The sequence below is a fragment of the Erpetoichthys calabaricus genome, chromosome 10 (assembly GCF_900747795.2).
Source record: "Erpetoichthys calabaricus chromosome 10, fErpCal1.3, whole genome shotgun sequence".
NCBI classification, from domain to species: Eukaryota; Metazoa; Chordata; class Cladistia; order Polypteriformes; family Polypteridae; genus Erpetoichthys; species Erpetoichthys calabaricus.
The window spans coordinates 160,431,058-160,458,042 of record NC_041403.2 but is presented as its reverse complement, the minus strand read 5'-3'; the positions used below and the strand labels follow the sequence as shown (position 1 = coordinate 160,458,042).

Genomic DNA, 26,985 nt, shown 5'->3' with positions numbered 1-26,985 from the left:
CTGTCCAACTTGAGCTGACCCTCTAATGTCCTCATTTCTAATCCTATCCATCCTCATCACACCCAGTGCAAATCTTAGCATCTTTAACTCTGCCACCTCCAGCTCTGTCTCCTGCTTTCTGATCAGTGCCACTGTCTCCAACTGATATAACATAGCTGGTCACACTACCGTCCTGTAGTCCTTCCATTTCACTCTTGCTGATACCCGTCTGTCACAAATCACTCCTGATACTCTTCTCCACCCATTCCACCCTGCCTGCACTCTCTTCCACAATCCCCATTACTCTGTACTGTTGATCCCAAGTATTTAAACTCATCCACCTTTGCCAGCTCTACTCCTTGCATCCTCACCACTCCTCTGACCTCCCTCTCATTTACACACATGTATTCTGTCTTGTTCCCACTGACCTTCATTCCTCTCCTCTCTAGAGCAGATCTCCACCTCTCCAGGTTCTCCTCATCCTGCTCCCTGCTCTCACTACAGATCACAATGTCATCGCAAACATCATAGTCCACGGGGACTCCTCTCTAATCTCGTCTGTCAACCTGTTCATCACCTTTGCAAATAAAAAAGGGCTCAGAGCCGATCCCTGATGTAATCCCACCTCCACCTTGAATGCATCCGTTACTCCTACGGCAGACCTCACCACTGTCGCACTTCCCTCGTACATATCCTGTACAACTCTTACGTACTTCTCTGCCACTCCCAACTTCCTCATACAATACCACAGCTCCTCTCTCCTCACCCTGTCATTTGCTTTCTTCAGGTCCACAAAGACGTAATGCAACTCCTTCTGGCCTTCTCTAAACTTCTCCATCAACATCCTCAGAGCATCTGCGGTGCTCTTTCTTGGCATGAAAACACACTGTTGCTCACTAATCATCACCTCACTTCTTAACTGAGCTTCCACTACTCTTTCCCATACCTTCATGCTGTGGCTCATCAGTTTTATCCCCCTGTAGTTACTCCAGTCCTGCACATCCCCCTTATTCTTAAATATCGGCCCACCAGTCCACTTCTTCTCCACTCCTCAGGAATCCTCTCACTTTCCAAGATTCCATTAAACAATCTGGTTAAACTTTATAAATAAAAACAATAAAAAGTCATACAAACTCTACATACTAGATGATGGAAATACAATACAATTTATTTTTGTATAGCCCTAAAATCACACAAGAAGTGCCGCAATGGACTTTAACAGGCCCTGCCTCTTGACAGCCCCCCAGCCTTGACACTCTAAGAGGACAAGAAAAAACTCCCAAAAAAAACCCTTGTAGGGAAAAACTGGAAGAAACGTCAGGAAAGGCAGTTGAAAGAGAGACCCCTTTCCAGGTAGGTTGGGCGTGCAGTGGGTGCCTAAAAACAAAAAGGCGGTCAACAAAACGCAATACACAGAACAGAAATCCTCAATACAGTATAAAAATAAAAATATTACAAGTACAACTTAAGCGGAAGCCAGTGTAAGGATTTAAGAACTTAAGTTATGTGTTCGTATTTTCTTGTTCTTGTAATAATTCTTGCAGCAGCATTTTGGATTAACTTTAGACTGTATAAAGAACAATTTGAACATCCAGTGAACAACCGCATTGCAGTAGTCAGTCCTACTAGAAATAAATGCATGAATTCATTTCTCAGAATCCTGTTTATTTAGAAAGCGCCTTAATTTCCCAACATTTTTAAGATGGATGAAACATGATGTGGACAACTTTGTAATGTGCTGTTTAAATGACATGCTAGAGTCAAAGATAACTCTGAGATTGCGGGATGATTCAGTAAAATAAATGGTGATTCCAACTGAGTTAAATGATGACAAAATATTGTTGTGATCAGCGTCATTCCCTCCAACAATTAATGTCTCTATTTTATCGGTGTTTAATCTATATATATAATTCACAAGTAAGACACCCATGGCGCATGCAGGACGGAGCCACGCCCACCAACTGTAAGACCATTGGATACGATGACAACTCGCAGAGCCACGCCCACCAACTCGGATGCGACGACTCGGAAAACATGGCGTCATTTATGTTTGTCTGAGCTAGAGTCCACATGCACCTCTGAGCCACGTTGACTGTTCATAGAGGAATGTTTCTCACGGATGTGAATCGCTGTATGCAGCGTCTAAAACAGTTTGCGAGGGGTATCCCATGGGATCCTTAAAACAATCCTTTAAAACTGAGGTTAAAACACAATGAAGGAAGCAGTCGTTAAAAACCAATAAGCCCTGTGCCTCTTTTTCATTAGCGTCTCACCTGCTTCACCGATGCAGGCCCTGCAACAGTCGAGACACTCTCTCAGCAGCTGACCTTCTCTGTGCCTGACTCCACTACTGTCAGTCGCACAGGGGAGAAATGCCCACAGCATGACTCCCCCCGAAAACCGTTTCAGCCACACTTCCACGCCCCTCGCTACGCTGTGAGTGGGATGATTATTTATTTAAAAATGGCCTTTTGAAGGGGAGCTGTGGACCCGCTATACCACAGGATCACCTGTGACATTGCCTTCACATTTTTCCTTTTATTTCTGATCCCGTCTAGCAGACCAGACACCCAGGCAACCAACACTGAATAATCAATAGCTGCAACTACTTTGCCCGCCCCAACTCCTCACCTGAGTCGGTTTCGTCTGTGTTCAGCAGTGTTTCCCAAACTCGGTCCTGGTGAACCCCTGTGGCTGCAGGGTTTTGTTCCAACCAGATTCCTAATCATTAATGCCGGTGAAACTCATCTGGGATAAGTTGGTTTTTCAAACGCAGCCGTGTAGCTGGATGTAATAATCCGAGATGAATGCGCGCTCCCACGCTGAGTGAAAAGCCAATGTATATTGAGTCTAGAAAACATGATCAGCAAGTCTTTGATAGGCTGCAACAAAATTATGAAAGTACGGGCGCATTTTTTTCACACAAACTGTGTGTGTGGGTGGGTGGGTGTTAGTTAGTTAGTTAGTTAGTTAGTTAGTTAGTTAGTTAGTTAGTTAGTTAGTTAGTTAGTTAATTAGTTACTCGAAGGATTTCAAGATTTAATATGCACAAGCGGTAACACTGCAAAAGCAGCCCAAACCAGAAAAGACGGCAGGCAAAAAGTGGCCGACAAATTAAACGCGTGTGCATTGTACTTACTGAAAGCAGCGTTACGGATTTTGCAAATGTTCATTTTTTTCCCTCTGCTTAAAAAACATTAACATGATTATATGGCGTATACTACGCCACGGGTTGGTATGCAGCGTGTAAAACAGTTTGTTTGTCGCGGATAATTTGCCTTTTATTTGTACACGAAGACAATTTCCCGTTAGATTGGCCTTTGCGATGACAATTAATAAGGCACTGGGACAAACTTTCAAAAAGATATGCATGTATCTGCCAAAACCAGTTTTCAGTCACGGACAGTTGTAGGTTGCTCTCTCCAGAGTTCCATCTTTTCATTCACTTACTGTTGTATCCTCAAAACCACCCCTTTTAGACAACTGTGTCTTTCCGGAACTGTTCAGCCATCAATAAATGATTATGTGGCGTATGCCTGCAGGAACACGTGCGAGCGAGTGAGCGAGCAACAAACACACACACACACACAGACACACATACAGGCGCACGCGAGAGAGAGAGAGCGCTGGACGCATAAGAATAATAATACTTCATTACATTGATATACCGGTGTTTTCAGTATTCAAAGCGCTATCCACACAGGAAGGAACCGGGAAGCAAACCCAAAATCTTCCACAGTCTCCTTACTGCAAAGCAGCAACACTACCACTGCGCTACAAGGCAGTTAAAGAATGCACTGGGCTCGATTTTCTTTTCACTTTTGTTTACAGCAATCGGGTTGTAGTGTGCATTATTGCAATGTTACTATTCTTGGTTCCTTATTACATTACGAATGTTTCACATGTTCATTTTTTTCCCTGTGCTTAAAAGACATTAAAAAAGTGTTTCTCAACTGTGACACCGGAACAACTCAGTACGCAAGCTATATTAAGCGTCAACAACGAAGACTCACTACACCTTAATGAACAAGTGCTGAAACTTATTGACGAAGTAACTTTCACCAGCGTGGCCTCTCTTGTCACAGACGATCTCGCTTTCAGTCACGGACAATTGTATGTTGCTCTCTCCAGAGGTCCATCTTTTCATTCACTCACAGTGGTATCCACAAACCCACCCCATTTGGACAACTGTGTCATTCAGGAAGTGTTCACTCATCCAATACATAATTATGCGGCGTATGCTACGCCGTGGGTTGGCTAGTACAATATAATAGTGCAATAGAAATATATTACAAGTACAGAGCAGAATTCAACAGATGATGATATCACATAATAGGATTTGGATTTGTTCAGAGTCCTGGAGACCTCGACCATCAAGCTGCCTCCCCCTATTGGCCATTCCTCAGCTGAGTTAGCACTGGGCCAGCCAATCCAATGAAAGGACCTCTCTACCTGACAGTTCCTGTGCTCCTCCATCAGAGATGACTTTACCTTAGGCAGGCAAAATAACTTGGCAGGTGGGCCGTGGCACCAAGTGGCACATTTGAGTACCGAGAAGAGAAACGGAACAGGTGAGGGTTAGTAACAAATTATAACTGTCATGTTACTTATGTTTTAGTGCTAATGACCAACAACAGAGATGTAGTCTGTACAGTTAATAAGCAGCTCTAGTCAGGGTGTGCTACACTGAAGTTGTGAGTCTTCAGCTGAGATTTGAAAGCAGAGACCGAAGGGGCATCTCTTATAGTAGCAGGCAGACCACTCCACAGTTTAGGGGCCCTGTAACTAAAAGCTCGACCTCCCACTTCTATTGTATTAATCCTTGGAAACATAATCATTTCGGCATCCTGAGATCTTAATGTGCGTTCAGGTTTGCAAGTCATGATAAGTTCAGACAAGTAAGGCTTCATATGTTAAATGGAGGATTTTGAAATCTACCCTAAACTTAATTGGGAGCCAGTGTAAGGATTTAAGGAGTGGAGTGATGTGTCCGTATTTTCTTGTTCTTGTAATGATTCTTGCAGCAGCATTTTGGATCAACTGGAGGCTGAATAAACAACAGTTTGAACATCCAGTCAACACTGCATTGCAGTAGTTAATCCTACTAGATGCGATGCTGATAGACTATCGATAGATCCTTACTTCCCTAGGTAAGACACTTACTGTATTTAAAATGAGGACATCAATGCCATTTCAGTTTTCCAGATGGAAGTGGTCCTTAATTGGGTTCTTTCCCCATGTCAGTTTTATGGGATTGGGAGGTCGGGTTTGGGGAATCCTTTGTTCGACTTCACCTTTCCAGGAAGTGAAAAGAACACCCATGTCTTTTTCATATCTAGTGCCTTCAGCCCTCATCATGCCTCATGTCTCAGTGGTGGCACCAAATCCATATTCTGGATGGCACAAAGTCTTATGACTTTTTTTTTTGGCAATTTGCCATGTCTGCATTTGCTGGCTTTGCTGAGTAACCTGAGTAAATTCAAACTGAAAGTGCATCTACAAAATTCAGCATGTTAGAAAATGCTCCGTCCAGAACCTGAACAGTGAGAAATGTGTGAACTCATTGGAACAGGAAAAGAGATAAGGTTGCATTGAGAAAGACAGGTTGCTACCATGAAGACAACAACAACAAAAAAAAGAAATCAAATACCAAAACTAGAACAGCGATCAAACTCATATTCAAAACGAAAAAGCTAGAAATCTGAAACCAGAGAAATGAAAATAAATGCATGAAACAAAGGGTTGTTTTTAGTTCGAGGTTATTCAAATCATAGATGGTAAATGGAGCGTTTAACGTGAAATCATGTGTCCTGGCAACCGGGAAACAAAATGGCAGTGACCATAAAATAAATAAAATGCCGTTTCGAAACAATGATGGCATAATAATAATAATAATAATAATAAAAACACACCATTTCCCGATAAAGAGCAGACCTCTAAAGTCAACTAGAAATGTTCTACAACAGTCTTTCTCCACCTTTTTGGTGTCTTGACCCACTTTTATGGGGGGGGGGGGGGGGGGTGTTTGTGATGGACCTCTTAGAAAATGGAGTGCTTTCATCAGAGCGGTCTCACTTGGTGAGTTGATTGTGCACATACATCCCCCCAGTGAGACGATCACGCTCACCGGAGCAGTGGCCCACTTTGTGTCCCACTACCATTATAAACAATAGCAACTCGCATCCCACCAGTGACAGCCCATGACTGAAAAGTGCGTTTCTGAGAAACACTGCTCCACAAGGCATTAAACTACAGTAATATTCCCTCACATAGTTTCCACTAAGAATATTGTAACAAGAAGAAAATAAGCTGTCAATTCACATTAGAGAATGCATGCGTGGCATAACATTTAAGGTGGGTTTGGGGATTTAGTCGACCATTTTCAAAATGGGACCATATTTGCTCAAAGATAAAGATGTCACTTTTTCATTTATTAATGAGTCCTATTCAAAAATATAGTTGTCAATACGATTCTATTATGTATTAGTGGAGTACATAAATTGCATTTTTAATGGAATCTTACAATATCATGTAGTTAATAACGGAGACCAGATTACTTTCATAGACGCCAGAGTCCAGCTCAAGAGACGTGTGAATTGCTTCGATTAATTAATATTGTTAGTTTTTGCTTGTGGAGAAACTGTGGATAAATGAGGCTAAGGATCTGCCCTGGTATTTGGAAGGTTAGGGCAGAACATGATAGGATGGAGAGCCACCTGGTAGTCGAAACAAGAACTGTCTCACTTAATTACGACTTAATTACCTGTATATCCTTTCATTCTTGTATGTCTAAAAAGATATTAGTGTATCCTTTAAAACTGGACAAAACGCTGATAACAAAAGGGGTGTACTTTGGCACTGTGTCGGAACTATTTCATGGGTGAGTCAAGGCCTACGGAGCCACAGTAAGAAGAGGCTTGCAAAGAAATGTTGTCTTTCTCTCGCTGTCACTTTCCATCCTGAGAAGAGGAGAACAGGTCATGCTGCCTGCTTCTGCCACTCCATTCACAGGCCATGCGGGAGCAAAAACCACTGTAGCTGCATTTATCCAAAGTTACTAAAGTTCTGCAGCTTTTAGTTTGCTTCATAGGATGATTCAGACAATAGTGTGATGCGTGTTCAGGTAATTCCACAGACCAACATCTTCATTTTAAAAGTTTTAGTAAAATTCAAGGCAAAGTAGTTCACACAAAAAATAGAGAAAAAATTCATATTAAAGAAAATAAAAGTTCTGTTTATGGCTTATATATCTTGTTTCATTCTTTGTACTTGAGGCAAGTTAAGCACACTAAGCATGGACACAAAAATATAGGCCATCTCCTACTCTATTTGCAAACATATCTAGCAGTCCATTGTAGCAGTAGGACTATTTCCTCACTGGATTATTTAACACTTTGCTCTGCAGATATAGCTAAGAAAGTTCTATCTCATGTGGGATTGGAGGGATCATTCCCTAACTACGAAACAAAATCATTTGCAATTATCCTCAAGAGGAAATGTAGATAATGCCGGCGGCACACTACACAACTTTGAGTCAGGGAGCATGTCAGACCTAATGACTGCAGTTGCTGGATCTCTTCACTGTGAAGATATCAGAATAGATGACTAGGAATCATGGGATATAACGGGTTACATGACTGATTCACGTGTTCTCGGCACAGTTTGAAATTTCGAAGCAAACAACAGAAAACTCCATCTTCTCTCTAACTGTCGTTCTTGATTCACCAAGGGGGACCCTCAACCCCTATCCCATGCTCTGATGATGGAGGAACTTCCACCCCTACTGTCCACTCTGACGATCGTGCTCGATTCACCAAGGCGGACCTTTCACACCAACTTCCCACTCTGATGATCACACTCAATTCATCAAAGGAGACCCGCTCTGATGATTGCACTTGATTCACCAAGAGAGACATTCCACCCCTACACCAGGTACTGACATTTGTGGTTGATTCATGAAGGTTATCCATTCACCCCTACCCCACACTCTGACAATAATGATCGATACATCAAGGGGGGGTGGGGGTTTGGCTTGGGGATCATGATCGATTCAACAAGGGGGACCTTTCACCCCCACCTCCCGCTCTGATGATTGCACTCAATTCACCAAAGGAGAACCGCTCTGTTGATTACACTCGATTATCCAAGGGAGACCTTCGACCCCTTCACCAGGTGCTGACAGTTGTGGTTGATTCATGAAGGGGAACCATTCACCTCTACCCAACAATCTCTGACAATCATGATTGATTCATCAAGGAGATGCTTGCTTTGGCGATCACGATTGATTCAGCAAGGGGGACTCACTCTAACGATCACACTCGATTCCCCAATGGGGGGACTCGCTCTGATGATCACTCTCCGTTTACCAAAGGGGACCTGTTCTGTTGGTTGTATTTGATTCACCATTGAAATCCACCCCTACCCTACGCTCTAACAATCACTCTTGATACACCAAGGGGGTCCTGCTTTAATGATTGCTCTTGATTCACCAAGGAAGTTCCTCCTCTTCTACTTCTCTGACAATTGGGCTCAATTCACCACTGGGGATCCTCCACCCCTACCCCATGCTCTGATGATCTCACTCAATTCAGGAAGGGAGACTTTCCATACCTACTCCATGGGGTGGGGGGGCCTGCCCTAACGATCCTGCTCCCCGTGGTGGGTCTCAAAGACATTTGTATGGAAAAAAAATGGGTTGCAACACCAAAAAGGCTGGAGAAACATTGGCTTAAACGAAATGTGGCTAACAGAAAAGCCCTGGAAAAGTAAAGACCTGGCTCTGATAGGATCCTCTCTCTCACGGTCATTGGATTGTTTCACACAAGGAGACATGCATTTTTGTGACACAACCCCCCACACTACCGTATGACCAGAGACTGAATTACAGTGGCTTGCTGCCCACTATTGCATTTCCTAATGGCCTAAAGCCCAGCCTTGTCCTAGTTCAGGCTTGAACTAGAGGCCAGGTCAATGTTCGGATTTGCAAGCATTTTAGTTTTCAAGTAAACAGAATTAAAAAAAAAAAAAATTGAGCGTCAGTCACGTGTCTGTTTAGGGTCCTTGGGGCAATTTGTGCTAAGAACCAACCTTTTTGTTTGTCGTTTCTTTCTTGTTTGGCAATAAACGACAATCTGCTTAACAAAGAAGGCACTTCCTTGTCCTGAGAGTAAATATACAAGTGACTGAATCTCTTAATGAGAGCTAAGTGCTTCAGGATTTCCTGCTGGCCACGAGACAAAGACGACACCAAGGAAAGTGAAAGATGAAGAGTGGCTCGGCTGGGCAGCCTGGCTCGTTTGTTCACTGTGGTGCAATTTTTCTTTTTCCTTTTTTGAAATGGCACCAGCTTGAGATGTGTTCCAAGAATAACCCAGAAGTTTGCAAGGCCATGCTAATGTTTAGACAGACTCTCTGCCTGCTCGCTGGGGTGTCTGGCCTTGTTTTCTGTGGGCATTTGAAAGCAGGATTGTCCTTGATAAATTGGTGAGAGTCTGTTACTGGCAGAAGAACTGTAAACAAGCAGGAGAAAGTGTGTGTGTGTGTGTGTGTGTGAGTATGTACAGTGCCATTAAACTCAATTCTTGAAACCGAGGAGTGGCTTTTTTGGGATGTGCCAGCAGCTGGTAAGCTCCCCTTTGAGTCTGGCACCTGCACGGGTGCTCTTGGCTCGCTGAATCATTTTGTTTAACCAGTTCTGTTTGGATAGCCTTTCGTTTCTAAGGGCTGCCTTATCAGCTGAATCAAAAAATAAGCACAGTTACCCATGCAAAAAAAATGGGAGTGAAGGTGCTTGCCAGCAGCAAACCTCAGGAAATGTAGTGCTGACCCTTTAAGCTACCAGAGCGGCTTTAATGCCAAAAAGCTTGTTTTATTAGCGCAAAACCATTGGTCAAGTTGTTGTGGGCACAGCAGAAGTGGCAGTGAGAGTGCTCTGCTGCTTACTGATTTACAAACTGTCAAGCCGTGCATGGCGTTCATGCCATGCCACTTGAGTGTTTACTTGGTGGCTGGTGAAAGGTTCAATGACACTGTAAATTCACTGGGTGACTGGGTGCAGAGCTACTGGTAGTCTGTGTGGCTCCAAGTGACATGTGAAAGTGTAGATGGGTTATGAGTCTACCAGATTATGTTCCCTTTTTTATGCTTCTTTTGTGACGTCTGTTAGAAGCCCTCCGACTCACCCAGTTATATCCTGCACACTAAAAACTCTCGTCCTCTTCCACAGTTCCTTAGACTCCTCCGCTTCTGCAGTAATGAGGTTGACTTCTGTACTGAAGTATGAGGAGTTTCATTATTGACGGAGGATACCTTTCTCATATTGTGGACAGGGTCCTCAATCAAGTCAGGAGTAAACCATCGAAACATCCACTCTTAAGAGGAACCCTGATAATGAAACCCACACCCTGCTGGTCCTCCCATTCCACCCTAACACTTTGTGCCTACTTGGGCATTACCAAAGAAATAAAAAAAACAACTTTTTAATTATCTGTATTGTCAAGGTAAGGAGAATAGAAAAGAGAGAACGGCATTTACCTTTCTTGTTCAGCAGTCAAGAAGGCAAGACGAAATTTTAGCACTGTCCTGCTCGCCATGGAGGCCTAGGTGGCTTCGCACGCAGTCCAGTTGCTCGATAATTACCACCCACTGCTGAAGTAAGAAAAGAGTTGCACGGCATTTAGGTTAGTTTACTGTGGAAAGTAGAAAGGAAAAGGAATCCCGAAGGTTAAGTGAAGCGTAGGTTTAGAAAGAGAGGCATTAGCGTCCCTTTGATACAGAATCGGAAAGTGCACGAGCTCGACTCCAGTGTGTGCGTGCGTCAGCGAGGCTGCTTGCATTTTAATAGATGTGGATGTGACGTGACACGTGAATGTGCGATTGGATAGAGAGCAATGTAGAGCTTCAGGATTGGTTGGAGAAAACAACATTGAGTATAAAAAGGCACGTCAGGGTCATCTTTTGACCGAGTCATGGTAGTGAGTGTTTGGTGGAGCCCAGCCTTAGAGTACATTAAGCATAGAGCCTTTTGCCTTATATTTGTGCATATTTTCTTTTTGTACCATATATACATATACAGAGTGAGTCAAAATTATGTCAACACTAATGATACTGCTATGTATATACTTATATACAATTTTTGTGGCCAATTTATGTGCTACGTCTGATACTTGTGTTGAACTTGATGCGGAACAGGTTGAGACATTCCTGTAAATCATCTTGCACATAAGAAGTATGTTTTGTGAATAAATTGTTTCCGCCACTCAAATGTTAACATAATTTTGACTCACCCTGTATATAAATATATATATATATATATATATATATATATATATATATATATATATATATATATATATATATATATATATATATATATATATATATATATATACTGTATCTCTATATATAATCTTCATTTGGATCTTGATCTTTGTTCGTCCGTGAATGAATTAGAAGAAGAAGCACTAGATGGCAGTAGAGAGACAGCTAAAACATTGGCATTGCATTAAGATTCTCCTCCAGGCTTTTACTACTGAAGACTGTAGTACTCCAGTCACACCTCAAAACACAGACATTCAAACTAAACAAATTGGTGTGCTTTAAATTAACTAATCTTTATATATAATCTTCATTTGGATCTTGATCTTTGTTTGTCCGCGAATTCCACGCATGCGTAGACCACCTTCCAGTTTAGTACGTTGTTGTTACTCACGGATGTCAACAATGTGCCGGAATAACGAAAGGGGTGGTGGACAGTGTTACGCTGGTTAGCTCCTGAGGCCTGGTTAGAGAATGAGATTGCCGAAGATAAAAGGTACGTGCCTACGTAACATATGAATGAAAGAAAGAGAGTAGGTAAAATGAATGACAACAGCACGTTCCGGAAATTATTATTGTTACGTTGTAGCCGGCGAGTGCTGCGCCTCTCACTGTTGTACCCTGGCTTGCTTACATGTCAGTGAAGTGATCCCTATTTATGCTTTAAAGAGCCTGGATACCTATGTGTCCCCTTTTATAACCATTGCTCCGTGTATATTGCCTTACTCTTTGGATTGCCACAAAGCAACCTGCGAGATTGGAGAAAGGTTGAGAAGAGATCGTGAGAGGAAACGACAGCGTCATGAAAACGAGACGAACTGTGAACGGAGAGAAGCAGAAATGCTCCTATACCACCACATAATTACTATTCGAACAGTGATTCCGAGTAGGCCATTCCTATCGAATCAATGTCCAAGGGTTTTGTTTTGTAATTTTGTTTCCCTTATAAAAAATCATAATGCTGTGCGACGAAGGGCCCAGTTCACGACTGGCAGCCGCGCTTAAACAGGGAGCCCTTCACAGACAACTTTAACACGCGCAACGTAGTTGTGCGCACATGGCTAGTATATATATATATATATATATATATATATATATATATATATATATATATATATATATATATATATATATATATATATATCCTATTAGTAGTATAGTTCTGGCGGAAATATTTATATGAGTTGAGATTCTGGTGCACTTTTTTGTCTTACATACACTGATTTTCCTCTTTTGTAAATATTTTTCGTGGATCTTTCTTTGCCTCGCAGTTAGGTGCCGCGGGTTCACTTCCCGGGTCCTCCCTGCATGGAGTTTGCATGTTCTCCCTATGTCTGCATGGGTTTCCTCCGGGTACTCCGGTTTCCTCCCACAATCCAAAGACATGCAGGTTAGGAGCATTGGAGATTCTAAATTGTCCCTGGTGTGTGCTTGGTGTGTGTGTGTGTGTGTGTGCGCTACCTGCGGTGAGCTGGTGCCCTGCCCAGGGTTTGTTTCCTGCCTTGCGCCCTGTGTTGGCTGGAATTGGCTTCAGCAGACCCCCATGATCCTGTAGTTAGGATATAGCGGGTTGGATAATAGATGGATGGATGGATCTTGCTATTGGTAGGACTGTGCTTTTGTGTAGTATCTTCCCGTCTGCATTTTTTATTGAGGGAAAACTGCCAGTTTTTGCATACTGTATAAACATTTATTGTTCTTGTTTCTTTTCTTACAAGCGCTTGTTGGAGTGGACCACCTCAACATCCACTTCCTGAACAGTGAGAGTCTTTTTGGTGCTGCAAAAGTCAATGGCCATTTTTTTTGGTTTTGCTGCTGTTAAGATGCAGACAATTCTCTTTGCACCAAGAGACAAAGTTCTCCACCTGACTCCTCTCCTCTGTTTCATATTATTGATAGACCCCATAAGTGCAGAGTCATCAGAGAATTTCTGCAAGTGATTTGACCTGCTGTTATATTTCTAGTCTGAGGTGTTCAGAGTGAAGAGTAAAGCAGACAGTTATGTTCCTTATGGTGCTCCAGTGTTGCCCACACAGTGCTTGAGTCTCACAAACTGTTGTCTACCTGACAGATAGTCCATCATCCAGGACCCCACAGGCTCATCCACCTGCAGATCTCTGAGTTTACCCCTTAACAGGGATGGCTGGATGGTGCTGAAGGCCCTCGAGAAATCAAAACACATCATCCTCACAGTACTGCCAGCTTTGTCCAACCTTATGGAGCAGATGGATCATTGCATTCTCCACTTCAATCTTTGTCCTATAGGCAGCTTACAGTGGGTCCAGGTGGTCTACCACAAGAGGACTCACTTAGTCCAGGACCAGCCTCTCCAAAGGTCTTTTTCATGTGAGACATACGTGCAACTGGTCTGTAGTCATTAGGTGAAGAGACACCAGTCTTCTCTGGAAGAGGAGCAATGCAGGATATTTTCTACAGCAGTACCTTAGGGACAGACTGAACAGGTGACAGAGAACACCACAAAGTTGGTCAGCACAGGTCTTAGGAAAAGCTGAAGGTCCTTGAGTTCTTATGTGTAGCTTCTTCAGTTGTCTCTTTTCCTGGTTTTGTCAGTTATGGATAACTCACACTGATGGTCAGAGTTGGACTCGTCACTGGCTATTCCAGTTGACCTGGTAGGAGTTGTTGACATAGTAGACACAGCGTGGGGAGACTGGCCATTGGATGAAGGTGGCAGTGGGAAGGAAAATCTATTAAAAAATTGGTTCAGGGTGTTAGCTTTGTCTACATCCCCTTCTAGCATCTTAGCCCTAGATTACCTGAGTTCAGCAATGATGCCTGGTCCATTCCAGATGTCCTTCATGTTATTCTGAGTGAGCTTGTTTTCTGTTTTCAGTGAGGACAGTATAGTAAGCCCGCCTGACACTATTTGATGTGCCCCTGTAAAATGAGAAACACTTTTGTTTTGAAATCCAACCTTTTCTGTGCTTGTACCTCCCTGTCTAACATCTCTAATTTCTGATCCTGATCGGTCCTGATCCACAAAACAGCTGGTGTGTAGTCTGGTACCTGCTTTCCCACTTCACAGGGTGTCACAGACATTAAACAAAATTCCCCAATTTTGCAGTCTGATCCTCCCATAAGAGCCTCTTTTCCTAACCCTCTCTTGTTCTCCTTATGTCAACCCCCTAACCTGTGCAAACTTCTAATCTGCAGCTCACTTCACAGGGAATAGCCACATTCCTCACCAGGCACTTTGGATTGTAACCGGAGATGCTGAGTCAATTGCACATGGACAGACGTGGACAAATTTGTTGGTACACCTCCTTGAAGAATGAAAATAACTTGGAACTGGCCAAAGAAATTGGCACCTATCATTGTTTATTCCATATCCAACAAAAATCTGACTTTGCTTTAGAGTCTGGATTAAACAGAATGTTTCTAAGAAAATAATGGGACAAAAAAAATGTCTGAACCCTTAACCCCTTAACCTAATATTTTGTTGTCTAAGTTTGCAGTCATTGCACACATGCAATTCCAGGAGCTCTCCATGAGACTTCTGCACTTGTCCACGGCTCGTTTGGCCCACTGTACCTGAGCAAACCGCTCCAGCTGGGTCAGGTTTGAAGGGGGTCTGTCCTCTCCAGATGGCATGTTTCAGTTCTTTCCATAGACGTTCCATAGGATTCAAATCACTGCTCAAAGAAGGCCATTTCAGAATAGTCCAGTGTTTTGTTCTTAGCCATTCTTGGGTGCTTTTTTCTGCATGTTTTGGCTCCTTATCCTTTTGGAGGATCCATGACTTGCGACTAAGACAGAGCTTTCTGACATGGGGCAGTACATTTTTCTCCAGAATGTCTTGATAGTCTTGAGATGTCATCGTTCCCCGCACAGACTCAAGGGACCCCATGCCACATGCAGCAAAGCAGCCCCTAAACATCACATGAGCCTCCTTCATGTGTCACAGTCGGTCTGGTATTCTTTTCTTTGAAAGCTTCCTTTTTTCATCTGTGGACATAAAGAGCTGATTTGACTTGCCAAAATACTCCAGTTTTGTCTCATCTGTCCAAAGGACATTCTCCTAGAAGCATTGTGGCTTATCAATAAGCATTTTAGCAAATTTCAGTCTGGCTTTTTTATGTTTTACTTTCGACAGTGGCGTCATAAAGGCTGTTCTTCTGCTGAGCCCATTGTCACTCAAAAACCAATGAATGGTGTGATCAGAATCTGAGGGGGCAAGCCATAGTGAATTCATGCTTCCTGTTCCTGCTGTTATTGTTTACAAGAAATTTTGCAGTTCTGATTTTTAATTCTATGCCTTTTATCTAAGGGAAGCACTGTGGTGCAATGGTTAACACTGCTGCCTCACTGGTCAGGTCACATTTTTGGCACAAAAATCAGCCCAGCATAGTTGGTAGACGCTTCCCTAGCACTCATGAACGCTTAAAGGACTGTCTCTCCTTTGAAATCCACTCAAATGTAACTGATTTCCTCCTTCCCCTTTGACGTCAATGCATTTCGTTGAGTTCAGCGACATTCTCAAACATTTTCAGATTTCTCCAAACTCTAAATGAAGTGATTTCAATGGGCTTCGCTCATCACCAGTTAGAACGTGAGATAAGTAAAATGATTTGCGCATATCTGAATTTCCAGCAATGTATCAATTCACAAAAAAAAAAAAAAAATATATCATGACATAAGTTGCAGCAGTCACGGTGCTGCTAAGATTCAGAAAGACTGTGATTTATTTCTTTATTTCATGGTGGGAACTTCAGGAACACACCCACTCACAGAGACACAGTTATTGGCCCAGTGACTTGATAAATAATATTGAAATATATTAATCAAATGAGGGAAAAAGAGCATGTAATATAATGAAAATATGAATGCAACAACACTCCCCAGTACCCCTGATGGTGATAACAAATCCAACAGCAACACAATAAACAATGTCTGAACCAGGGGCAGTTAACGATGGATGGGTGAGTGAAAAAATCCTATGAATGGTTCACTGTAAGCAAATGTAAAGTTTTGTCCTACCAGTTTCCTGATGCGTTTTGGGATGAGGTGATTGGGAGCACTCCTGCTGATGAAGACTTATCCAATCTGTACAAACGCACACAAACAGGCAGGCAAAAGACAGACCATACATCCAGACAGGAACAGTAATCCAATATAATCAATGGGTAATCCGAACAAGGTGAGAACAGCGTTATGAACAGACAAACAGACGATCATAATTCCTCGTGACTTGGTGATTCCCATTTTTAAAGGGTGCACAGGCTTGACCTTCTTCCCAGCAGCCCCTGCACCATTCAAAACTGTCCAATAGCGTTAAACTGCTGGGGTCACTGGGATATGTTATTTAACAGTGCTACAAAATTATGTTTCACTTCTGCCGAAGTTCATACCCTTGGCACAAGAAGAAAGGTACTTAGTGCTGCATAGAAGTATTTACATGAATTATTTCTACATGCATCTGTCTAATTACCACTGAAATGCTACTGTGTGTTTTGGTCAAGGCAAAGATGTAATAATGATTGCACTAAGGAATTGATCATAGTGTAGTCAGAGTGATACAGTTACTGAGCGATTGGTTTAGAGTGGTAATGGTGGTGTAATGCTGCTGAATCCTTGGTCAGAATGAACAGTAAATGGCACTATAGAGCTACAAGACAATTGTTTAGAGTGTAAATGCCACTGCAATGCTATGAGTTATTGATCAGATCTAAGATGTCATAATGATTCTAATGAATGATAGGTCCTAGCATAGATGCCGTGATACTGTTTCTGGGTGACTAGTGAGAGCATAGTTGCTAGCGTAATGCTACTCCATGATAAGTCGGGTGAACAGTAGGTGGCACTATAGAGCTACAAGATAATTATTTAGAACGTAAACACCACTGGGTGTTACTGGGTGTTTGGTCAAAGCAAAGGTGTCATAATGATTCTGCTAAATCGGTGTTTCCCAAACTTTTTTTTTTGTGATGGCACACTTTGTGTAACCAAAAACATCCCAAGGCTCACCATTATTTTACTAACCACAAACGCATTCTATCTCATATATGTGCTCAGGGTCAGGACTATTGGGGAAGCTGGTAAAAATAAAGCACCTCTCAGATCAGCATTTGCAGACGCGTCATTTAGTGAGCACTTTGGGCGCATCCCCAGCTGCTTTGTCCCTCTGCCCGCCCCCATCTTCCTCAGAGGCAACTCATATGCCCACTATCCACCGGCTCTGTGAGACTCGCTGGTGACCACACACATTCAGGCAGATGGACTCTAGTAGCCAGGAGTTGCATCCGAACTGCTCTAACTGCTGTGTCTGCAGCATAGTGGTTGCAGAGCTGCTTTTGTCCCAACTTCTCCAGGTAGCACTGCCCTCTTCAGACAGGGCTTGACCAGCTATGGAGCTTGTCCCTCTCAGGTTCTGACCCTGTGTGCTATCCCATTATTTCCATGGCACACCTAGGTAGCTCTCACAGTGCACACTGCTCTCCATGGCACACTGTTCTAAATGATAGGTCATAGCGTAGATGGCGTGATACTGTTACAGGGTTGGAATGTAGATGGTAGCATAATGCTACTGAGTGTAGATGGTACCTATAGAGCTACAAAGTGGTTGTTTAGAGTGTAAATACCACTGTAATGCTGCTTGGTTATTCATAACCTCACTGGTATGGAATTGAATTATGTTGTTCATTAGTAAGAAATGTTATAATGTGAAAGAAAAGTTCTCACTGGGCAAAAACTGACATGGTTACCAGTCTGGGCAGCTATTCCTACTTAGCATATGATCTCGTTGTCGTTTGCCCTCTATTGGCACTGATTTGCTGGGCTATCATAGCACTTAGCAGACTGAAGGGAGTCATTGGTTCTCTGGTCCGACTTAATAGCTGATCGTTGTATTGCTGGCATGTGGCCACCCAGGACATGTGGTCTGGTTTAATACTGTGTGGCAGGCCCATGATGTTATTTGGCACACAGTTGAGCCAAATGACATCATGGGCCCTGCCACAGACTGTAGATCCACTGTGCATGCGGCCTGGGTGTCACTTGCAATGTATTAATATTAAGCGGCCAGCCCCTTGTTGCGCTTGGTATCTTGCTGGGTGACGCTGGTACTGTGGTCACTGTTGGCAGATGATGTAACGCTTCTAGTCTGTCACCCAACCAAGCATGCGGTCTGTGTGGCAGACCCTTGATACCATTTGGTGGATGGTTAGGACGTTACAGGCACCCCTGCAGGCCCATTGATTATGTGGCCAAGGTGATAATTACAGAGTGTCTCAGTTGTGCTGACAACACCGCCAGTCTCTGCCACTAAGTCGTTTCCTTCCGTTTTCTTTGTCCTCTCTGGGAACGAGAGGCAGATGCGCATTTGAGTTCCACAACCCAAATCTAATGGAACTGAAATGCAAACAAACATCTGCTTTCTATTTTCAAACTATTTTGTTTGGCAGGACGTCCAAAACGAATGAGCTAACTTGTAGCGACGTGCGTGCGAGCCATGTAAGGCTGCCCAGCTGCCTCCCTCCCTCCATTCTGCTGCACGCCTTTCGGCTGGTTTGCATATTCAAATTCTGGATTTCAATACTGCAACTTATATGTTGAGAGGGGCGGACGAGCAAGGAGTGTGCTGCTTGAGTTTCTGTCCACACCCAACAGGCTGTTTGGGGTTCTGCGAGTTATGCAGGTGTGGACAAAGGCCTCGATATGTGAAGAGTCCGAACGGCAGCAGTGATTTACGAGCCTGGTATGCCACTGAGAGGAGGAATTGAGGTAATAAGAAACATACAGAAATGGGCCAAACATGGAAACAACCAGCTTTCTAGTAAAGGAAGAAACCAAAGATGTGGTCAGCGGAGATCAGGTTGCGATGCGCTGCTTGCTGGGTTTGATGCCACCTGGTACTGACACTAATTCTTTTTTGTCTCTCTTCAGATAAGACTCTGTTCTGAGTGAGCCACCCTGTCTGGAAGCACAATACGCCGTGCCAATGATGGCATCGGGATCAGAGCAGGACCCAGCTGCAGCTTCACTGGTTACAATGGATGACCTATCCAGTGTGGGATCCCTCCAGTCAGGTACAAGATGATTTTTTCCCTGGACTTGGTGGCAGATAAAAGAATCGATAGCAGCACTGAGGGAATCGGTTTGAGTTGTCCACTTGCTTAAAACTGGCTTGGAAGTCCTCATTTGGGGTTTGATGGGGATGGAGTATCAAAGTAAGCCCCAAATGCGAAAGCACTGGCATTCACATCAGTATGTGGAGGTGACCAAACAAGGCTGGCTTAACAGGTAGATCAGTCTACTTAGACTAAATGTGTTTACCCAGAATGCACCTGGTTTACATGTACTGTAGTCTAATTTTGTTCAAGCTCTGTGAAGGAAGAGACAACAGGTCCACTTGGATCCATGCAACAGAATTCGTAAGTTGGACATCTTCTCAGATGAAGAAGCTTGGGTTAGAAGATGTTCAGGTTCAGGTAGTTGGAAGAAAGGCACAATCAGGAAGAAAAGGAAGGAAAATTTATAATGGGTGCGAGGAGGCCAAGTAATGGAAGAACAAGTTCATGAGGCCCGAAGTGGAGCAGGGCCATTTGAAAAGGAATAGGAAGGAATCACATGGGAGGGATGCCACATGGAGGAAGACTCTGCAAGATGGGACAGAACAGATTTAGGCCTACAGTCAAGAACGTTCAAGAGCCTATAAGAAGGGGTGGTGAAAGATACCAAGAGAGGAAGAGTTTGTGGAAGGTGAAGTGCAGGAAGCTCATGGAAGTACAGGCAGAGGAGGTGACAGTGATGTTAAGTTAATGGGGGTGTAAGCACAAGCGGTTACAGAGGTCGAGTGCAGGAGTTTAATGGAAGACCACTTCAAGAGGGCAGAAACAGAGCACGTCCAGGCGGTTGGAAGAAGGACAAGTTCAGGAGGTTAATGGAAGGGCAGGTTCCTCATTAAAAAAAAAAGAAATGGGCCAACATTGTAATTTCCTTTATTGTTGTCTTTTTCAGATGCTGCTAAGGGATCCGCTCCAGCAAAGCGTCCAAGGCCCAGCGTTCTTCCCAAGCCACATCCCCTTAGTGTGGCGGCCATTCTTAGTGGTGGGGTAACACGACAAAAAAGCACCTCTCCCACCCAGCATTCACCTTTGTCCCCCGAGGTGCCCTCGGCGCAAAGGATCCATTCCCTGGCTGGTCCCAGGCCTTATGGGTTTTCAATGGGAGCTGGAGCACATCGGAGATCTTTTACTCGCAGCAGCAGCCTGAAGAGCCCCGGATCTGGACCCACTTTCAGCCATTTCCAATTAAATGACAGTAATAACAACAACAACAACAACAACAATAATAACAATGGAACAGAAAAACTGCAGAAACAAGACCGGGAGCATCGCCCAGGCAACGATCCAACATTGTTGACCAAATACACAGAGCCGATTCTGGGCAGAAGTCCAGTGGTCCAGATGGCCGGAGGGTAAGCAACACTCATCTTCTTTCTCCTTTTAAAATTTGAAGTGTTGTTTAAAGGAGACTTGGGATGTTTCTTTATTGGGATTTGCAAGGCTTACAGACCTGGTGGGATGGCATCCAGGGCTGTTGTGTGAATTGTAATTTTGGTGTACTGAGACAAAGTCTACCCACCCATCCATTAAGGCTGTGTCACATTAGATGACTTTTCCTCGTGGTGTTCAGTTGTGGCTTTCATTTCCATAATCTTAGCCAGTCGGTGGTAGTCGGTGGTGTCCTCCTATGAACACCTAATGTGACATACCCAGCGACTATGACAAACTACTGTATATAATCGCATTTAAGTTCTCTTGCGGATAAGTCAGGGCTTGATTTTACCTTATAATTTCCGATATTTTATAATGTCGGTCGTATAAGTCGAATATGGAAAACTCACGCTATTGGTCCATGATTATGATATGCTAATGCCCACCTGAGAGAGTAACCACGGAGCACACAGCCTTTTTTTCTATGTATTGTGCCTACATGACCACACGGTAATACCCGATCTATTCCGAAATGACGTTTTCACTGTTTTGTGTTTTTTGTATCTCACCTCCTCATACGCCTTTATCATAAGAGCATCCCTTATCTACGATGGAGCATTCGATCAAAAGAAAATATGAAGCTGGTTTTAAATTAAAACGTCATTGTAGTGGTGAAAGAAATTGGTAACTGTGCTGCTGCAACAAAATTTGCTGTGTCTTAGAAACCGGTGCGAGATTGGAGGAAGCAAGGAGATGTAAAAAAAAAAAATGTAAGTGTCGTATTTTTGAACGGGAGTATACGTCGGGGTCTGATCATAAAATCGATTTTTTCGGGTTTCAAGACTCGACTTAACACGTGAGTATATACGATAGGTTGTGAGTGGCTAAGATGAAATCAGTCAGGCTTGATTTTTTCTTGGGTCGGATGAGCGGTACAATGCATAGAACGTAGAGATAATAAATGATGAATGTGTGTGTTTTGAACTTCACAAGTATCAGAGAAGCTCATTTGTCTGACATCTCGTATTTTCCGTACTAAAAAAGAATGGAAAAACAAAAATATGGCCCAAGACTACTGCAGAACACACTGGAAATATTAACTCATCACACTACATCAATATGGAACCAGCGCTGACTCCGTCAGGCAGCACGGGGACTGTGGACCTCATGAATGGAAGAGTAGCTTGTCTGTCTGATGTCTCATATTTTACATACCATAACACAATAGGAAAAAGGATTAAAGGGTAGAGATTGCTGCTGCACCCATTGCAGCTGTTAACACTTCGTAGAGCGCCAACCCCATCAGGCAGCATGCATGGTTGTCAGAGAAAGGAGTGGGAAAATGGGCACTGAGTCGGGAAATGTGACATGGGCTGCGATTTGAAATGGTGCAGCAATGAGATCAGCTACTGCGTTTGGCAAATCTGACATATGACACACTCCATGACAAAAAAGTCGCTTAATGTGACATCAGCTTTAGTTAAGCCAGTTCTTCCAACAAGGGGCCTTTGGGAGCCAAATAATATTGCGGAGTCGGCAGAAACAAATTCTGAATTGAGATGCCAATTTCGGTATCACATTAGATTAATTTTCCCTAATTACGCCGTACTTACCATTTAATTACCTGTGTAACTAGGTACGTTACGTTACATTTTCTCTGCAGCTCTCATGACCCTCCTCCTCGTAGCTCCCATTATCCCCCAGATGAGATAACACCCTGCAAAGTCTAGACAGCCCACCCTGTCTGGCTCACGGACTTTCTGCCAACCACTTCTCCACAACCTTCTGGTATTTTGCTTTCTTTTTTTTTTCATTCGCCTCTTCGTTCTTCCTAGGGCATTATGAGTTCCAGCATGATCAACCGTTTGGTGGCCTCTGAAAAGATCATCACATCTGGTCAGATTGTTGAATATGTTACGTAATCTGCACTAGGGTGTTGTACCATGTTAGCCATTATGGATGTAGTGAGAACTTAAGCAAAATGACACGTTTTATTGGCTAAGTAGGAAGACTACAATATGCAAGCTTTTGAGGCAACTCAGGCCCCTTCTTCAAGCAAGATGTAATCTGGAAATTTTTAACTGCTTGCGCAGATCTACTCTGATCTGCCAGCCAGAGGCTGTGGTGAGAAGACTATTCCTAGAATTCAGCTGAGCTTGGGTTTCTTTCCTAACTTGATGAAGGAGGTAATCATCTTTGGTGAACAATGGTGTCTGCTGGTGGTTACACTCTCAAAAATTGCCTTCAGCACCTAGTCATCGTACCAATGATAACAGCCTTCTCAAGTGCCTTTGGGTAACTACTTAGCTTTTCTCCAAATACCGAGGTTTGAAGGAATTGGGTGGGCATTACAGACAATTTTGACAAATAACTTTGATTGCAATTTGTGATTGCCTGGAAGATGTTCTCAAAGGTGATCCTACAATGTAGAGCACCATCCAGCCTTGTCCATGCACCCTGCTGCCTAAGCCCCACCATCCTACTTGCATGTTTTTCCCTCCACACCTACTCGGACTTCCTCCAAAGAAATAAACTTCTCCAGATGCATTTTCTCAGGAGGAAAACCAAACGTTCACTGACTCAACCTACCGTCGGGAGCGAAATTTCATAAATGTGCCAAGTCCCGAAAATGAATCCAGTTGGCACTTCCCTGATAAATCGCAGGTGCAGTCACTATGTAAAGTTCGTCAAGGGGAGAAAAAAAAATGGAACAAAAATAGCTTATGGTCTTCCTGTGTACAAAAGGGGAATCCATGCAAAAGTTTGACGGGAAAACACACAAACACAAAAGCCCACAAGCACACATTCAACTTTATACTGTATATTAGAAGATAAGAATACCAAGTAACCATTTAATTCATTAACAGAATAAATAATTTGAATGAGTTTTGTTGTAATTGCATGGCAGTGCAGTGGTTAACACTGCTGACCCCCAGCTCCAAGGTCCAGGGTTCACAGTGTGAAGTTTACACATTTCCATTCTGCTCATGTGGGTTTTCTCCAGGTAATCCCACCTTCGCTCCACATCTCACAGTTGTGCAGGTTTGGTTGGTTGGCAGCCTCACAGATGCCAGGTGTATGACATACAGTGCATCCGGAAAGTATTCACAGCGCATCACTTTTTCCACATTTTGTTATGTCACAGCCTTATTCCAAAATGGATTAAATTCATTTTTTTCCTCAGAATTCTGCACACAACACCCCATAATGACAACGTGAAAAAACTTTACTTGAGGTTTTTGCAAATTTATTAAAAATAAAAAACTGAGAAATCCCATGTCCATAAGTATTCACAGCCTTTGCTCAATACTTTGTTGATGCACCTTTGGCAGCAATTCCAGCCTCAAGTCTTTTTGAATATGATGCCACAAGCTTGGCACACCTATCCTTGGCCAGTTTGGCCCATTCCTCTTTGCAGCACCTCTCAAGCTCCATCAGGTTGGATGGGAAGCGTCGGTGCACAGCCATTTTAAGATCTCTCCAGAGATGTTCAATCGGATTCAAGTCTGGGCTCTGGCTTGGCCACTCAAGGACATTCAGAGTTGTCCTGAAGCCACTCCTTTGATATCTTGGCTGTGTGCTTAGGGTCGTTGTCCTGCTAAAAGATGAACCGTCGCCCCAGTCTGAGGTCAAGAGCGCTCTGGAGCAGGTTTTCATCCAGGATGTCTCTGTACATTGCTGCAGTCATCTTTCCTCTATCCTGACTAGTCTCCCAGTCCCTGCCGCTGAAAAACATCCCCACAGCATGATGCTGCCACCACCATGCTTCACTGTAGGGATGGTATTGGCCTGGTGATGAGCGGTGCCTGGTCTCCTCCAAATGTGACGCCTGGCATTCACACCAAAGAGTTCAATCTTTGTCTCATCAGACCGGAGAATTTTCTTTCTCATGGTCTGAGAGTCCTTCAGGTGCCTTTTGGCAAACTCCAGGCGGGCTGCCATGTGCCTTTTACTAAGGAGTGGCTTCTGTCTGGCCACTCTACCATACAGGCCTGATTGGTGGATTGCTACAGAGATGGTTGTCCTTCTGGAAGATTCTCCTCTCTCCACAGAGGACCTCTGGAGCTCTGACAGAGTGACCATCGGGTTCTTGGTCACCTCCCTGACTAAGGCCCTTCTCCCCCTATCGCTCAGTTTAGATGGCCGGCCAGCTCTAGGAAGAGTCCTGGTGCTTTCGAACTTCTTCCACTTACGGATGATGGAGGCCACTGTGCTCTTTGGGACCTTCAAAGCAGCAGAAATTTTTCTGTAACCTTCCCCAGATTTGTGCCTCGAGACAATCCTGTCTTGGTTTGTGCTCTGACATGAACTGTCAATTGTGGGACCTTATATAGACAGGTGTGTGCCTTTCCAAATCAGGTCCAATCAACTGAATTTACCACAGGTGGACTCCAATGAAGCTGCAGAAACATCTCAAGGATGATCAGGGGAAACAGGATGCACCAGAGCTCAATTTTGAGCTTCATGGCAAAGGCTGTGAATACTTATGGACATGTGCTTTCTTAATTTTTTTATTATTAATAAATTTGCAAAAACCTCAAGTAAACTTTTTTCACGTTGTCATTATGGGGTGTTGTGTGTAGAATTCTGAGGAAAAAAATGAATTTAATCCATTTTGGAATAAGGCTGTAAAATAACAAAATGTGGAAAAAGTGATGTACTGTGAATACTTTCTGGATGCACTGTATATGTTTGGAGACAACCAAGACTGAATTGTGCTTAAAAGTGGCTGGGAAACAACTAGATGGCTCACATTTCTAAACCAATCCAACGTCTCATGAAGGTGGCGTTCAAAGTAGGGGCGGAGATTTTGAAAAGCAAAGATCAGAGGTGCCAACGTCTGTTTATGATATACTGTCTACAGTCAAAAATCTTATTAAAAAAATATTATTAGCCGTATAAATGTGTGTCGTGTGCAATGAGCACATTGCATGTTTTAAAAATAAACTGGATCTTTTGCAAGGGAACAATCTTTCCGTGGCATCAGATTAAATATTGGCATTCAATGGCATCAACGGATGAATTGTAAACACGAATGAACATCACGGGTGCTGTGTGTGCTTTATGTTTTTCACCCTTATGATGATGGCATAGGAGTCTATGTAAGCCGAGAGAGGACGTGCAATATCATTATTTTTTTAAATTGTTTCCTCGAGATAATGGAATAATTTTATCGCGATCTCGAGAAAACAAAACTTAACCTTTGCCTCCTAGCATCAGGCTCGCTTAGATTGTGACGCCTATACAGCAGAAGCCTTGCTAATCATCTTCTTAAATGACGGACATTAATGTTATTATTTTCTAAACTAAGGTATAAACATATTTCAGCCTGCATCAGCCCTTGCTTGAACAAAAATGTGACGCGCTGATCAATACAGTTCTGCTCTTCTGCCATTTCAAACAGAACGTGGCTTCAATAAGCTAAACAATAAACGTCAGATACAAGTATTTCATAATTTCGAGAAAACAAGATCTTTTGTTTTATCGAGATCTTGATAAAATTATTCCATTTTTTTAATTGTTTCCTCGAGATAATGGACAAATTTTATCAAGATCTCGCGAAAACGAACTTTGTTTTCTCGAGATCTCAATAAAATTTGTCCGTTATCTCGAGGAAACAATTAAAAACGATATTGCACGTCCTCTCTCGGCTTCCGTAGGAGTCGATGTAAACTTGAAAGAATTGGTGGCTCTATTCATAATAAAATGAACTGCAAAATATGCATTAGAAGTAAACGTTGGGTCACGCTCCGACAAAAGGACTGCTGTTAAGAGAGCTGGAAATGAAGAGCCACAGGGGATGCTGATTTCAGGGCTCAAAACACCCAAATCAACAAATCTGCCTGAAGACACCAGTAAATGCACAACATCTACCTTCTGACTGCACATCTACTGTCTAATTCAGGGGTCCTCAATCACAGTCCTGGAGGGCCGCAATTGCTGCAGGTTTTTAGTCTAACCCGGTTGCTTAATTAGAAAGCAATTCTTGCCAATAATTTAATTTCATGGCTTGTTAGTGCTTTAACTCTGCTATGTCAGGTAATTCTCATATCTTAGATTTTCTTCCCCTTTCTAATGATATCATCCCAATGATTTGAAGGCTAAAATGGAGGAGTAATTCTCAGTCCTTCACTTTTTTCTCTTCACTTTCCTTCCAAGTATTTAATTAAACCCAATAGTGCATGATAAACACACACAGGTGTCAATGGAGAAATGCTGTTCTCTTTTTGTCATT

The 26,985-nt window shown here is 43.1% G+C and overlaps 1 protein-coding gene across 1 annotated transcript in view; it reads left to right on the top strand.

The window, feature by feature from the left end:
* LOC114659668 (uncharacterized) overlaps positions 1 to 26,985 on the top strand; it is a 119,614-nt gene that overhangs the window by 11,131 nt on the left and 81,498 nt on the right. The window contains exons 2-3 of the mRNA XM_028812269.2: positions 19,198 to 19,340; positions 20,272 to 20,731. Of these exons, the coding sequence (XP_028668102.1) occupies positions 19,253 to 19,340; positions 20,272 to 20,731 (548 nt within the window). The 5' untranslated portion in view covers positions 19,198 to 19,252. The remainder of the gene's footprint in view (positions 1 to 19,197; positions 19,341 to 20,271; positions 20,732 to 26,985) is intronic.